At 33.0% G+C, this 15,645-nt stretch overlaps 3 protein-coding genes across 3 annotated transcripts; all 3 read left to right on the forward strand.

Annotated features, from left to right (window-relative positions):
- Window positions 1-552: 552 nt before the first annotated feature.
- LOC104092400 (UDP-glucosyltransferase 29-like) lies at window positions 553-1,908 on the forward strand. The gene has a single exon (XM_009597994.1). The coding sequence runs from the start codon at window positions 553-555 to the stop codon at window positions 1,906-1,908; it is 1,356 nt and encodes a 451-aa protein (XP_009596289.1).
- An 8,968-nt stretch (window positions 1,909-10,876) lies between these two features.
- Window positions 10,877-12,205, forward strand: LOC104092398 (F-box protein PP2-B13-like). Its single transcript, XM_009597992.4, has 3 exons — window positions 10,877-11,355; window positions 11,452-11,570; window positions 11,647-12,205. The coding sequence occupies exons 1-3, from the start codon at window positions 11,086-11,088 to the stop codon at window positions 12,122-12,124; spliced, it is 867 nt and encodes a 288-aa protein (XP_009596287.1). The 5' UTR covers window positions 10,877-11,085; the 3' UTR covers window positions 12,125-12,205.
- A 1,849-nt stretch (window positions 12,206-14,054) lies between these two features.
- On the forward strand, window positions 14,055-15,323 carry LOC104092399 (F-box protein PP2-B15-like). Its single transcript, XM_033655150.2, has 3 exons — window positions 14,055-14,493; window positions 14,598-14,716; window positions 14,825-15,323. The coding sequence occupies exons 1-3, from the start codon at window positions 14,227-14,229 to the stop codon at window positions 15,234-15,236; spliced, it is 798 nt and encodes a 265-aa protein (XP_033511041.1). The 5' UTR covers window positions 14,055-14,226; the 3' UTR covers window positions 15,237-15,323.
- Window positions 15,324-15,645: the final 322 nt, after the last annotated feature.

Consider the following 15,645-nt stretch of genomic DNA (forward strand, 5'->3'; position numbering starts at 1 on the left):
CATCACACCCTTAAGAACACTTTTATCGTCCCATCAGTTGGAGTTTCTCAGTTATATATAAATCTAATTTCTTTTGAAAAAGACATAGCAGGTTATACAATTAATTTTGGTCTCACACGACGCGTCGAACTTATAGAAGTCGTTCTATAACAAGTTGGATTTATTTAAAGTATACTAGCTAATTAAGATTCTAACATTGCACCAACAGAAGATGGTCAAACTATTTTGGTAGCTTCATATACTTTAACAATAAAATCCAACTCTTTGTTTTCTCTCTCTACAATTGTCTTAATTACTTTACCCAAATAAGGAAACAAATCAACAAAATAAGGGTAATACTATATTATAAGGCAAGAAATGGGATCCTTAGGAAGTAACTAAGTAAATGAGCTTCATTGGTATCTTCCGTATTCTCTTTTCATTTTACATATTTTAGGCAAAACGCTTCCACTTCTAAACCATTTTCTATTAACAGTTACCATATTAACAATAACGACGTTCCTTATAAAAGATAGAATAAAGAGTGAAGAACAATTTTTCGACTATATTTCAATGGAGAACCAAGAGCCAATTCGTGTTTTGATGTTTCCATGGTTAGGACATGGTCACATCTCTCCTTTTCTTGAGTTAGCAAAAACGTTTGTTACAAGAAACTTCATCATATACTTGTGTTCAACTCCAGCAAATTTCACTTCCATCAAACAAAAGCTCATTAGTGAAAACTTAACTGAAAAAATTTATCTTGTTGAACTTCGACTTCCATCTCTTCCAAATCTTCCTTCTCATTACCATACAACCAATGGCCTCCCACCACATCTCATGTCCACACTCAAGAAAGCATTCAAGATGTCTAATCCAATGTTCACTAAAATTATCAACACTATCAAGCCTGACTTGCTTCTTTACGATTTGCTTCAGCCATGGGCTCCAAGGGATGCATTGGAGAATAATATTCCTGCAGTTGTGTTTGTTACTAGCAGTTCTGTCATGTTTTCATACATGTTTCACACTTTCAGGTACCCTAGTTCAAAGTTTCCCTTCCCCTCTATTTATTATCGTGACTATGAGATCACTCGTATGCTCGAAAATCAAGATTTGGAGCCTATTGAGCAACAACAAAAAGATAATACTAGTGTTAAGTTGTGCTTTGGACGATCTTCTAACATTGTTTTAATCAAGGGTTTTAAGGAAATTGATGGTAAATATAGTAACTACTTATCTAGGTTAACTAAGAAGAAAATCATTCCGGTTGGTCCACTTGTTCAACAACCTACTAGTGAAGATGACAATTCCTCACAAATTCTAACATGGTTGAACCAGAAAGAAAAAGGATCTAGTGTTTTTGTTTCTTTTGGAAGTGAATATTTTCTTACAAAGGAAGACAAGGAAGAGATTGCTCATGGGCTAGAGCAAAGTGGGGTTAACTTTATATGGGTTGTGAGGTTTCCAAAGGGTGGAAATCTCAAACTTGAACAAGCATTACCCGAAGGGTTTTTCAAGAGAGTAGGGCAAAGGGGAATGGTGGTTGAAGATTGGGCGCCGCAAGCTAAAATATTAGGAAACCCTAATATTGGTGGATTCGTCAGTCATTGTGGATGGAATTCTGTGATGGAAGGTATGAAATTCGGCGTTCCAATAATTGCCATGCCCATGCATCTTGACCAGCCATTGAATGCTAGGCTTGTGGAAGAAGTAGGGGTGGGTTTGGAAGTTGTGAGGGACAAGGATGGCAAACTTGAGAGAGAACAAATAGCTGCAATGATCAATAGGGTTGTTCTTGATATGAGGGGAGAAGCTGTGAGGGCAAAAGCAAAGAAGATGAGTGAAACAATAAGAGTCAAAGGAGATGAAGAGATCGATGTAGTTGTCCAAGAGTTACTGAAACTTTGCAAGAGAAATGTGGCCTAGCTTTTTTATTTCTTTCTTCTGGTCTAGCTTTTTTTTTTTTTTACGTTTTTGTGTCATGCTTACCAAACTCGGCAGCATGTTTTTATGGTGTACTAGATTTTTATATGTACTCCTTCAAACTCTTTTATGGTGTTTCTCTAGGCTAGTTCAAACCTTCAGTACTTGTGTATTGATTTGAGACTAGCAAAGATGATAACGTCAAAATCTGCCTTAGTATTAAATGAAAATTTGAAGTTAAAACTTTTACTCTTCAGAGAATAAATATCGAACCTTATGAGAACATTTTAATTATACATTATATTGCTAACAAGGAAGACGCGGTTTCTTTGACTATAGTCTATAGTCTATATACAACAGCAGTTGTGCATGCGACTAGAATATTTTCTGCAATGTCATGACTAGAATATTTTGTTGAGTTTAATTTTTATACATTAACAATATAAAAGAGTTTTTGAACTCTCAAGCAAATCATATTTAATCAGTAGGATGTATGTTGTGGGTTATGGGTGCTCAAGCATCCATTATTTTGGAGCCACACATTATTATTGATATAGAAAAGCTAGTAATTTGTATAAATACATTATTTGGGTATTTAGTTTCAGTAGTAATTTTCAAATTAAAAGATAGTTCAGCATTCATGATTTAAAACTTCTTGATCCGCTATTTTGTTTAATGACCCACCTCTCTAGAGTTGCCTATATACCACAGAATGTAAGAATCCCTTTCGCTTCTCTTGCTTATTGCTAGTATATATTAAGTTGAACGATTAGGTGTAAATCATGTCAATTCTCTCTTACAGAAGTGCAAAAAAGAAAAGAAAAAAAAAAAAAAAGTATGTAACCATGAAGGTTCAACGTTTTTAACATAGGTAAAAATGGCATAATCATGTCACTTGTAAGTTATAAGGTAAGTTAATCTTTGTAATAAATATTAGTTGGTTACTTGATAAATATGAAAACTTACTTGTTATAATAGGTTAAACTATATTAGTCCTCTTATGTACATTCTTTCTCCCCCTCCTCTAAGTACTTTCAATTTTATCTAACTCTTCTTAGACCATAAATCGTAACTCTCTAATGATAAAAATACAGATTTAGTCTCGATTGTGGTGATCCTATTTGCTTTCTGTTAACTATGATAACTTACTTGTCACGACCCAAAATTCGACTAGTCGTGATGGCATCTAATCCACCCGCCAGGTAAGTCACTTAACCACTAACCAATTCTAATAACAATTAATAAAATAATTTAAGTAAATAATTATCTTAACCTTATACATTCCCCAAGAACTGGTAGTACAAATCATGAGTTTCTAAGAATAAAGTTTACAAAGATGATATGAAGTAAATACATCACCTGTTTGAAAAGTACATAAACAGAGTTTTATGAATTTAAGGCTATCATGAACAAGAGGCAGCTACAACCGGAACGCAGGTACATCTTCAGATCCAGCTCCCAACGAATACAGCAACATTAGCAACCAACATTTGCACGCAAGGTGCAGAAGTATAGTATGAGTACAACCGACCCCATATACTCAATAAGTAACAAACCAAACCTTAGGTTGAAAGTAGTGACGAGCTTGTACCAAGGTCGGGTTCCAACTTCAATAACCAATAATAGTTCATAACAACTTAAACAAGTAATACCAGAAGTAACTCAACAATCAAATGCTCAGCAAAAACATGATTTCTGAAAATAGTTCTGCCTTTCAAGTACATTACCAAATCGTTTACCGGAGTTGCCAAAAATATGAATAAGTTTGAAAATAATAATTTTCCCAAAATTCTTTCATTAATAAATAAGATATTTTATTTTTTTCCTTTCCAAATAACCAGTGTAAAACAAATGCATCACTATGCCCATCTGCCAACATGTGTGAGAAATCATGAATGATGTAATATCGTACAACATGAGGAAAAATACATCTCTATGCATGTATGTCATGTGTGCATGTCAATGAAATGTATCTCGGAGATGAACTCATATGCATACTCTCAGAATATCAATTCACTCAGTCCTTCCCATCACTCAGTGCTCACAGTCACTCAATCCTCCCAATCGCTCGGCACTCGCACTCGGCACTCGATACTCGCACCCATTAGCTACTTGCGCTCACTAGGGCTGTGTATAGACTCCGGAGGGGCTCTTTCAACCCAAGCGCTATAATCTGCACGGACAACTCATGTGCTATAGTATCAATATATGTATCCGCACGGACAACTCACGTGCTATAATAAGCCAATCTCACCTGCTGCGGCGTACAACCCGATCCCAGAATAATAAAGTATATAAAGCCAATATGGCCTGCTGCGGGATGCAGCCCGATCCCATAATTATCCTCATAATCAGGTTCTCGGCCTCACTCATTCATCAATCTCTCCAGTCTCTCTCTCATGGGCTCACAATGTCATAAAAATATCCCGAAAATGATGATATGATGTATCAATAAATAGCAACAGAGACTGAGATATGATATGTAATGACATTAATATGACTGAGTATGAATTTTCAATTTAAAATAAATAATTCACAGCTATATGACCTCTATGGGTCCCAATAATACTGGCACATAGCCTCAACATGATTTTTAATATGATTCTTAGCTCAATTTCTTTAGCATATAAAAACTACATAGAAAATGCCAAGATTATTTGACTACAAAATTCCACGGGAACAATTATGTCATAATTTTCATGGTGCACGCCCACACGCCCGTCACCTAGAATGTGCATCACCTCCCAACAATTTACATAATACATATATTCAGGGTTCATACCCTTAACTCCAAGATTAGAAGAGTTACTTACCTCGAACAAGACGAATCCAATTCCGAGCAAGATCAAAATACTTCAGAAATTTCATTCTGCGCGTATCGACTCCTTCACAGCTCGAATCTAATCACATTTAATTTGATTCAGTCCACACAATTATAGGAATTGATTCCATATCAAAATACTAATATTTTTTCATAAAATCCGAAATTACACTCCGAAAATTGCATATGGGGCCCACATCTCGGAACTCGAAAAAAGTTATAAAATATGAACGCCCATTCAATCACGAGTCCAACCATATAAATTTTACTCAAATCCGACATCAACTCGACCCTCAAATCTTCAAATTAAACCAAGAGGGTTTTCACAATTTTCCAACTTAATTCACTAATTAAATGTTAAAAACAACCATGGATTCAGGTAATTTAACCAATATTGAATTAAGAACACTTACCCCGTTATTTTTTTTAAAAATCTCCCGAATATTCTCTCTCTCCGAGCTCCAAATCGGTAAAAATGGAAAATGGAACGAAGTCCCATTTTCAGAACTTAAACTCTCTGCCCAGTCATTTGCTCTATACGATCGCGGACAATCTCACGCGATTGCGAAGCACAGTTTGCCCCTGACCAGTTTTAACCTTAGGCGATTGCGGACCTGACCACGCGATCGCGATGCACAACTTCACAGACCTACGCGATCGCGGACTCGTCCACGCGATCGCGAAGCACAAATGCGTGACCTCCACTTCTGTTCCACTTACTCTACGTGAACGCGATCTTCTTCACGCGTTCGCGAATAACAGACTCCCACAGCTACGCGATCACGAAGAACAAAATTGTCACTGCCTCAACAAGCCTATGCGATCGCGATTGCCTTCACGCGATCGCATAGAACAATTTCACCTCTGCCCAAACAAGCCTATGCGATCGCGGACCTTCTCACGCGATCGCATAGAAGGAAACCAGTGACAGAAAACCAGCATTCTTCAGCTGGAATGCAAAGTCCAAACTTGATCTGTTAGCCGTCCGAAACTCACCCGAGGCCCTCGGGATCTCAACCAAATATACCAAAAAGTCATAAAATATCATACGAACTTAGTCGAAGTCTCAAATCACATCAAACAACATCAAAAATACAAATTGCACCCGGATTAAAGCCTAGTGAACTTTGAACTTTCAAATTCTATATCTTGTGCCGAAACACATCACATCAATCCGGAATGACTTCAAATCTTGCACACAAGTTATAAATGACATAACGAAACTATTCCAATTTCTAGAATCAGATTTCGACCCCGATATCAAAAAGTCAACCCCCCGGTCAAACTTCTTAAAAAAAATTAACTTTCGCCATTTCAAGCCTAATTCCACTACGAATCTCCAAATAATTTTTCGGACACGCTCCTAAGTCTAAAATCACCATACGGAGCTATTGAAATTATTAGAATTCAAATCCGAGGTCGTTTACACATAAGTCAACATCCGGTTAACTTTTCCAACTTAAGTTTTCAATTATGAGACTAAATGTCTCATTTCGCTCCGAAATCCTTCCGGACCTGAACCAATTACCCCAGCAAGTCATACAAAAGCATACATTGAGTAGTAAATGGGGGAACATGGCTATAATGCTCAAAACGATCGGCCAGGGCGCTACATTATTCCTCTGTGATATTTACAAAGTTCGTATCGAATTCTTATGTGCGTAAATTTTTGTTTGAAGAATGTGAATCAATTCATTTTTTGGATATTTAAAGAGTGATTACAAAGATCATCCTTATAAATGCAGTTGCTCGAGAGAGTGAATACCATGTCTGTACATATTTTAATTTCTACTCTTATACAATGCGTACCGTGGATGAACCACTTAGGGCTTGTTTGAAAAGCCATCTTATAATTGGATTTGAGCGTAATTAGATGTAATTAGTAATAACTTAGTTAACATGTAATTGGATGTAATTGAGAGGGTGTAATTATACTCTACAATTCTCAAGGGGGATGTTGAGAATTGCTGGTAATTACATGGTGTAATAACAAGGTTGTTTTTTGAATCTCTTTTCTTTTTAATTTACTTTTTACTTTTATTCTTTTTAATTTATTTTTTATTTTAACCTTTTTAGTTCTTTTTTCAAATATTATTCTTTACATTATTTATCTTTTATTTCCTTATTTTTCTTTTACCAATCTTTACTTCACATGTTTCTGCATAATTTCTCATATTTTATTTCTTTCCTAATTATTTTTCTCTCCTTTTTTATTAAACTTAGCTATGTTATTATTCTAATTTTCTAAACAATTATACCTCGTAATCTTAGAAAGATCAATGAGTCATCCACAAACTTGACTTATAATGAATAATGTCATTAAAGTTGAACTTTATTATTAGATGAGGTTATATGCAAATTTAACTATGTTAAGATGATAGATTACCTTTTAATATTTAAATAATATTCTTATTTTTCAACCTTTATTTCTTGTTATTCTATGTAGTTGCTCATATTTTTTATAATTTTTTTATTTTCGTCATTTATCATAATTGTGCTATTATTAGTTTTGAAACTACACCTCATAGTATTAGAAATAATTAGTCATTAATAAACTTGGTATATAATGAGTGATATCATTAAAGTAGAATCTCATTGTTGAATGAGGTTATAGACTTGTATTTTTCTTTTCTTTTAAATTATATTTACTTAAATTATGTTAAAATTTATTTTATGTTGTTGTAGTTTTACATAAGAGTATTATATTATTATTATTTTGAATTTATGTTTTATTTTCGATTCCATTTTATTTGTTTTAGTAGCATTGACTTATTAATTCAAATTGCATGCCATTCATTTTTTCAGTTAGAATTGATAGATTATTTTTTCGTAAAATATTTGAGTGATGTCATGACATTATATTTATAAATATCAATCTTTTTATTAAGTTTGCGGTCCAGGATGTTCCTACAAAACATGTACCTTACAAGAAACAATATCTATCTTAAATGTCAAATTTAATATCATTTATAAAGACATATTTGTTAAATCTTAACTTTAAATTTTTGATAATTAACTTTATATTTAAAATTTAATCTAATTATGTAATTATACTTGTGCAACCAAACAGTACAATTGTAATTACATTATGACAAATAAACAAGTTGCCGTAATTATAATACTGTGTAATTACTAGGCTGTATTATTACTACCCTAGCAATTACAATAATTCCAATTACATGGTGGTTTTCCAAACGGACCCTTAGCATATTCATGCTTATGTTCCCCTCTTTTTCCCAGTTCTTCATTAGGAAAAGAATATCCTTGGGAAAATTTTAAGTTAATGGCTTCACTCTCCCCTCATCCCCCCAACCCCCCACGTTGTTTGATAATTTTGATTTTAGAATTAAAACATTTGGGATTGGGCTTTAAAGTTCACACAGATCCTCTTAGAAAAAGTCTATAGAGTAGATCTTTTAATTACAGCACCTCAATTACTAAGAAACCGTTTGGATTCGCTTAAAAAAAGTGATTTTTCATCAGAAATAACATTTTTAAGTCAAAAGATAATAAGTTGAGGTTGACCAACTCATTGCTTTTAAATTGTTTTAAATAATTTTTAATTTATTTTAAGCACTTTCTAACTTTGACAAATATTGAAAAAAGCTAAAAAGAGCTTAAAAACTGATTTGACCATCTCAAAACCAAATACACACACCCTCTAAGCACCCCAATTACCAAGGCCCTAAAAGTGGAGTAAATGTTTATAATTCATTTTCTATTATTAAGTGAAGATTTCATTTCTGTAATCACGGTATATCTGTACTCCATGATAGCAACATTTTCAGTACACGTATTATACCTACAAGCATCTTGTTAGCTAGCGAACCAACTGCATTTTGTAATTAAACATTTTGTAATTAAACATTTCAGCAGTGAACATAAATTATACTATTGACTTCAATCCCGCCCTATTCCATAAAACTTATTTACCATAGAAACTATTTCTTACGAGATGATAGGATGGTTGGTTGGTGATTGGGAAGTATTTTTAGTAAAAGAGTGGTAATAATAAGTATAGGATGGAGCAAATAATCAAATTATAGGTTAAGATAGCTATAAGTAAATGACTTTAGTATTAGTATATTAATAAGAGAAGCCAAATTTTCAATTTTCTGAGAATCAGACACCAAATATTTGCTTTATGAGGGAAGATATTTTCATATAAAATGACTTACCTGATACCAAATTTTCATATATTAAGTCGATTTATATATTTTTCTTTCCGTTTTAATTGCCAGTGAGGAAGACAGAACCAAGTATTAGCCTATTTGGTCAAACTTCTAAAATTTGTTTATTTTGAAAAATATTTGTTTCAAAAGTGTTTTTCAAAAAAGCACTTTTGGTGAGAATCGATTTGTGTTTGGCTAATTAGTTTGAAAAGCACTTTTGAGCAGTAATTAGTGTTTGACCAAGCTTTTGAAAACTGCTTCTAAGTGTATTTTTCTCAAAAATACTTCTCAGAAAAGTGCTTTTGGAGAGAAGATACATTTTTCTGCTTCTCAAAATCTGCTTTTGCTTCACCTCAAATGCACTTTTTTTCTTTAAAAGCTTGGTCAAACACCTCAATTTTTGGCTCAAAGTACTTTTGGCCTAAAAAAACACTTTTGACCCCAAAAAACACTTGACCAAACAAACTAATAGCCTGCTTGACCAAGCTTCTCAAGAGGTCAAAAGTGATTTTTTTTCTTTCTCAAAAACACTTTTTTTCCTAACTTGAGGTGTTTGGGCAAGCTTTTTAGGGGGGGGGGGGGAATGGTGCTTTTGGGAAGAAGTACAAACAGTTTATGAGAAGCAGAAAAAATAGCTTCTTCCCAAAAGCAGAAACAGAAGCAGTTTTGACTTTTTTTCTTACCAAAAATATCCTTAACAAAATATAGTATAGACCAAAATAACCGTTAAACCTAATACTTAGGATATTAATGTATAAATATTTCTTATTATTTTTAGGATATCTTTCTAATATATAGTGACTTTAGGGGTGAATACTTTTATATTTGTTGAATGATTTTTAATATATTTAACTTATATTAAAAGAATTAAGTACTTTTAAATTTTATTTTCATATTTTACTTAAATAAAATGAAAAAATTTAATTATTTTCTGTAATAACAAATTTTTAAAATTATTTATTTACTTATAATATTAACTATTAAATAAATCTATTCATACCCTATTCGTAATTTGATACTTAAAAACACTTTTTAAAAAGTTTGAAAAAGCACTTATCAAAATAAATTGATTTCTCTGGTTCGGCCAAAACAGCTATAATAGTCATTTAGTTCCTCAAGTGGTTCAAGTGGTAGTCTTGTATAGCACACCAAAGTAATCCTTTTAAGTCTTTGGTGTCCAAGTTGAATATGCATTAAATAGACGAGCTTTCGTTGACTTGCCTTTTCACCTGTCACGGTTCCTTGCCACTGGATTTATGATTCAACTAGCTCATCTTTCAATTACCTGCTGAGCAAGTTGTGATTGTCATTTAATTCGCTCAAAAAACGTACTGTCCAATTTAATTAATTTTTGATTATTTTTACACATACTAAAAAATTTACTTTTTAGTATTAATTAACAATTTAACTGATCATATTAACCTTAATTTGTCTATTGAAAATACAACAAATACTCCTAGTCTCTTTATTCCAAGAGCAATTTTGAAAAAAAAAAAAGTTAATTATTTCTTGATATTTAAAAAAATTAAATATTGTGGATCATAAAAAAATAATTTTTTTTTATTAAAGTAGACCGAAGGAGTACTAATAAAGAATAGTGGGATAATAATACACTTTCCGTTTGATAATATTTTGATGGTTTTCAAAAGTCATATTTCTAAGCTGAAATATGTCAATATATACTCTCTTTCTTTTTCTTTTACTTTCTAAACTTTTGTTTTCACATTTTGTAATAAGCAAGCGTATAAAATGTTGACCACTTCAAATTTTGAGAAATTAGAAAAATCAAGTCAGCGGGTAATGGGATTTGGAAAAATAATACGATAATAGGAGTACCTAAGATTATGACGCCCTCAGTTTTGAGTTTGACCAGTTGGGAAGGCATTCCTAATGCGTTCGGTGTACAACTAAAGTATGACGACCTTTATTTAGGTGACAGTGATCCAACTTTGATGTTAGTAAATAAATGTACAAAAGAAAGTAGTTAATATATAAACAAAGACCAAGTGAACAAAACAGGCAACTTTCGCTAAGGAATTCGTTCCATTATCACAAGGCCTCCCTATATATACCCCAGCCAAAACAATTAGCCTCGTTCAGATAACAGACTTTTGAAATTGGACCAAATCCTTCATTGGTTTAATTACTTCAATTTTGGTCATTTTCTTTTTGTGCAACTTTACAACAATGGTAGCAGCAGAGAAGCACGTCCATGATCTGCCAGAAGATTGCATTTGTACCATAATATCTCTCACTTCTCCAACGGACGTACAAAAACTGTCGTTGGTTTCTTCAACTTTTCGGTCAGCGGCAGCATTGGACTATGTCTGGAATGTTTTCTTGCCTTGTGATTGGCAAGATATTACAAGAAAATCAGTCACCCTTTTGAAGTACTCTACAAAAAGGGAGCTTTTTCTCTGTCTCTGCAATTCTATTCTAATAGAAGGTGGCAATAAGGCAAGACTTAAATGACTTATATATATATATATATTGGTAACCATTTTCTTGTGACAATTAAAACGTATAATTGATCATTTTATTTTCTTGTTTCAGAGCTTTGCTTTAGATAAATCAACCGGGAAAAAGTCATATGTAATTTCTGCAAATGAGCTTTCTATTTTATATGGAGATGAACCAGATCATTGGAACTGGAAAACTATCCCAGAATCAAGGTAAATACACTTCTTCTTTTTTCCACATTTCCTAGCAGAGTATAAAAGATTAAATTTAATAAAATGCTATTTATAGGTTTGCGGAGGTAGCTGAACTGAGAACAATATGCAGACTAGAAATACAGGGGAAGATGAAAACAGGGGAGCTATCTCCAAACACAATATACGGAGCTTATCTACTCATGAAGATTTCAGATGGATCATTCGGGTTGGATTCTATTCCAACAGAGATTAGTGTTAGAGTGGGGAATCAAGAATTCGTCAACACTGCGTATATACGCCATCCAAGGGCAAGGAGTAAGAAAGAGAAACTAGAGTCTTTGTTTTACAGGAACAGAATGGAGATTTTGAAGTCAAGAGTAAACAAAGGGGAAGAAGGACTGCCTCGTGAAAGGGAGGACGGGTGGTTGGAAATTGAGCTTGGAGAGTTCTTCAATGGAGGAAATGGTGATGAAGAGATCACAATGAGGTTGATGGAGGTAAAGGGTTATCATGTTAAAGGTGGGCTTGTCATTGAAGGCATTGAATTAAGGCCTAAACGTACACTAGGGTAAATGAGTGTTATTATTGTAGGATAGGATGTATTTTTGTTTTCTTTTGTTATTCAATTGTTATTTATACCTTTTTTGTGTAAACCAACACGTTCTTTCATTTATTTTCTTCTTTTTTCGACAGAAAAGTGACATCATCAAACAATTAAATTTTTATACACCGATAATGTAAAAAAATTTACTATTAGATTATTTAAAAGATAATGTCAGATAATTAATTATTCATAATAAATACCTAAAAAATAACATGCAAATAATTTCTTGCCATAGCAGATTAAATTATACTGTTAAGTTAAAAGTTATTTATATCCGTGTGGAGGAGTTTGTTCTACCACTTTAGAGTCCTTTTAGTTGCAGCTTTAAAGATATATGGGGCAACAAATAGAACAAGAAAGATTTTAAGGTCGCTTCTTTTTTGTGACAGAAATACAAATGTAATAATTAGAAATGCAAAAAAATACAGGGCGACTTGTTTCTTGGATTAAAACAACCCTTCCTACTTGGTCTTAAAGTACAGCTCCATCTTCATACACAATTTTGTTTTCAGAAATTTTGTTCCGGAATAAATATTCGAAAACTTCTCCAAAAGATAATAAACATTTTCAGTAAAACTCTCCAAAGCCCACATAAAGTATTTTTTTCGCTTATCACCTTTTTTTTTTTTTTTTTGCAATATACACAAATAATGTAAAAAAAGTTGTTATCAATATATTTTAACATGTTGTACAAGGTTATATGACTCATTGTTTAAGTTACTAATTCCACATATTACTAGTAGTTATGTGTAACTATATCTCGTATGATTTAATAGTGTACATTTTTTTTTTTACACAATTAAAAGTTAAACTCGCAACAATGTGAAGAAAGAGGAAATTTCTTTCAAAATAACAGCAATACAAGCATTAGTCAAAATTCAAACCATTCAAAAGCCATCAAATCCTTCAACCATTATGTTGACAGCCCATTGTTTGATACCATTCGAAACTAAAAACACGTGCTCAAATTTTATCCTTTCAAATGTTATTGTATAGGTCCTCGACGAGTCAAATAAAATTGACGAAAGATAATGGAAGCAACCAAAATTGACTGACAACTAAGATTATGGGGAACTTAATTTTCACACGTTTACTTTTCACGGGTTTTCCCCTTTTCCACCTTCTCTTTTTGCCAAAATTTCTTTGGTTAATTACTTTTAATATGACTGTCATAATTCGAAAGAAAGTTCCTAGAATTTTTGACGTTCTAATTACTGTCCTCCTCAACATTCGTTTAATCAACGATATTAATTAAGTACCTTTCGTTTAATGGGTAAGTCGTTTCAGTCCGCTTGATTCCCCCCCCCCCCCCCCCCCCCCCAATTACTCACAAATTTACCGTCTCAAATATAACACAGAAAATAGAAGTGAGTGCGCATTTCACTAAAGTCTCAAATTTCAATTGAGCCAATAACATTTTTCTATCGATTCACAGTATTCATTCTACCACAAATTCAAGTCATTATCCAAAAATATCCAAAAGGCGTAGAGAGGAACAAATGGTTCATTGTCCGTAGTACTCCCTCTCTTCACTTTTACTTGTCATGTTTTGACATTTCACGACACTTAAGAAATAATAGATAAAGTATATAATTTACCATGATACCTATATTAATTGATGTATATTTTAAATGATTTTGAAAAAATGATTTAAAATGAGTAATTAATGTTATGGGTATAACTGGAAAAAGAAATTGTCTCCTCTTGATATACTAAAATAACAAGTAAAAGTAAAAATCTATTTTTAGAATACTAGAGAACAAGTAAAAGTGAATGGAGGGGAATATCACTTTTAACACACCAACTCAACGGAAGGTTCGTTTAATTTGAACAATTCAAAGTTCCGTATTTTTAGACCTTAAAGTTAAAGACAACTCCACTATATATGCAAAGAACCAAACCCAACATTTCCAACAAAGTAACACTCGTATTTCAAACAAAAAAAGCAGCGGAAACCAACAAAAAAAAAGAAGAAAAGGAAGCAGTACATTGAAAAAAAGGCAAAGCCTTACTCTTTCTAGCATCTTCAATTGTGCTACCTTTTGTTTAAACAAGATAAAGTTGAAGGCAATGTCTGGGGCAGAGCTATTCAATCAATTGCCAGAGGATATCATTTGTTCAATTCTCTCTCTTACTTCACCTAAGGATACATTTAGCTTCTCGTTGGTTTCTTCCTCTCTCCGTTTAGTGGCAGCATCTGATTTTCTGTGGCAAACATTCTTGCCTTCCGATTACAAGCATATTATTGACAGATCTGTAACACCCTTGAAGTATTCTTCTAAAAAAGAGCTTTTTATTCGTCTCTGTAACTCCATTCTTATTGATAGTGGTAACAAGGTATGTATACAGTAACACAAATGTTATAGTACTATACTTTATCATTTTTGTGAATCTTCATTTTGGTAGTTGATATTAAAATTGGTTCTACGATCCAATTGCAGAGCTTTGCATTAGAGAAGTCAAGTGGAAGAAAATCATATGTAATCTCAGCAAAAGAACTTTCCATTTTATATGGGGAAGAACCAGATCATTGGACTTGGAAATCTGTACCTGAATCAAGGTTTGATCACTCGCTTTCCTTCCATTTAGCTTAGAAATAATTGGTATTCACAATATCAAAAAATCTTTTCCTACATTCTTGAAAGTTAACATACTCTGTTTTTCGCAGGTTTTCAGAAGTGGCTGAACTGAAAGTAATATGCAGGCTAGAAATAAAAGCCAACCTAAAAACAAACATACTATCTCCAAACACAAAGTATGGAGTTTATTTCATTATGAAAATATCTGATCAGGCATTTGGTCTGAATTCAGTGGCTGCTGAGATTAGTGTAGAAATAGGCAATCGGAAAGTAGTTCAAAATTGTGTGCTGGACTCGATGGGAATGACAAATTTTGAAGAGAAACAGAGGGATCAAAGACTGCCATATAAAAGGGAAGATGGATGGATGGAAATTGAGGTTGGAGAGTTGTACAATGGTGGAGATGAGGAGGAAGTTACAGTAAGTTTGATGGAGGTGAAGGGTTGCCATGTGAAGGGTGGACTAATCATTCAAGGCATTGAATTTAGGCCTAAACACTAAGCAAAATTCAAAGATTCTTATCTACTCACTCACCAATATCTTTGATTTTTTTTCCGCAATAATATTATAAATTTATTGATTTATTTATCTCGTCCATGTCAAAGATTGGTGTGAAACAAAAAAGGTTAGATAATGAATGATTAGACTACTCTCGATAATGAAATACTTATATGGATTTTCTTCCGAGGTGACTCGAGTTTAGATGGGGGCAAAATCGATTTATTTGTAACTGGTCTAAGTTTATATAGGTTGAATTACCACTCGCTTATTGGCTTGACCCGATAGATTGTACATTTGATATGATGCATCCAAATAAGTCAAAAAAAACTAACCTGACATGTCAAATTCAATGTAAACTCGAGCATACAAAATAATTTTGAGATTGGAGATTATATCAATTTGATAGAAT

Source organism: Nicotiana tomentosiformis, chromosome 1 (assembly GCF_000390325.3).
Source record: "Nicotiana tomentosiformis chromosome 1, ASM39032v3, whole genome shotgun sequence".
Taxonomy (NCBI): Eukaryota; Viridiplantae; Streptophyta; class Magnoliopsida; order Solanales; family Solanaceae; genus Nicotiana; species Nicotiana tomentosiformis.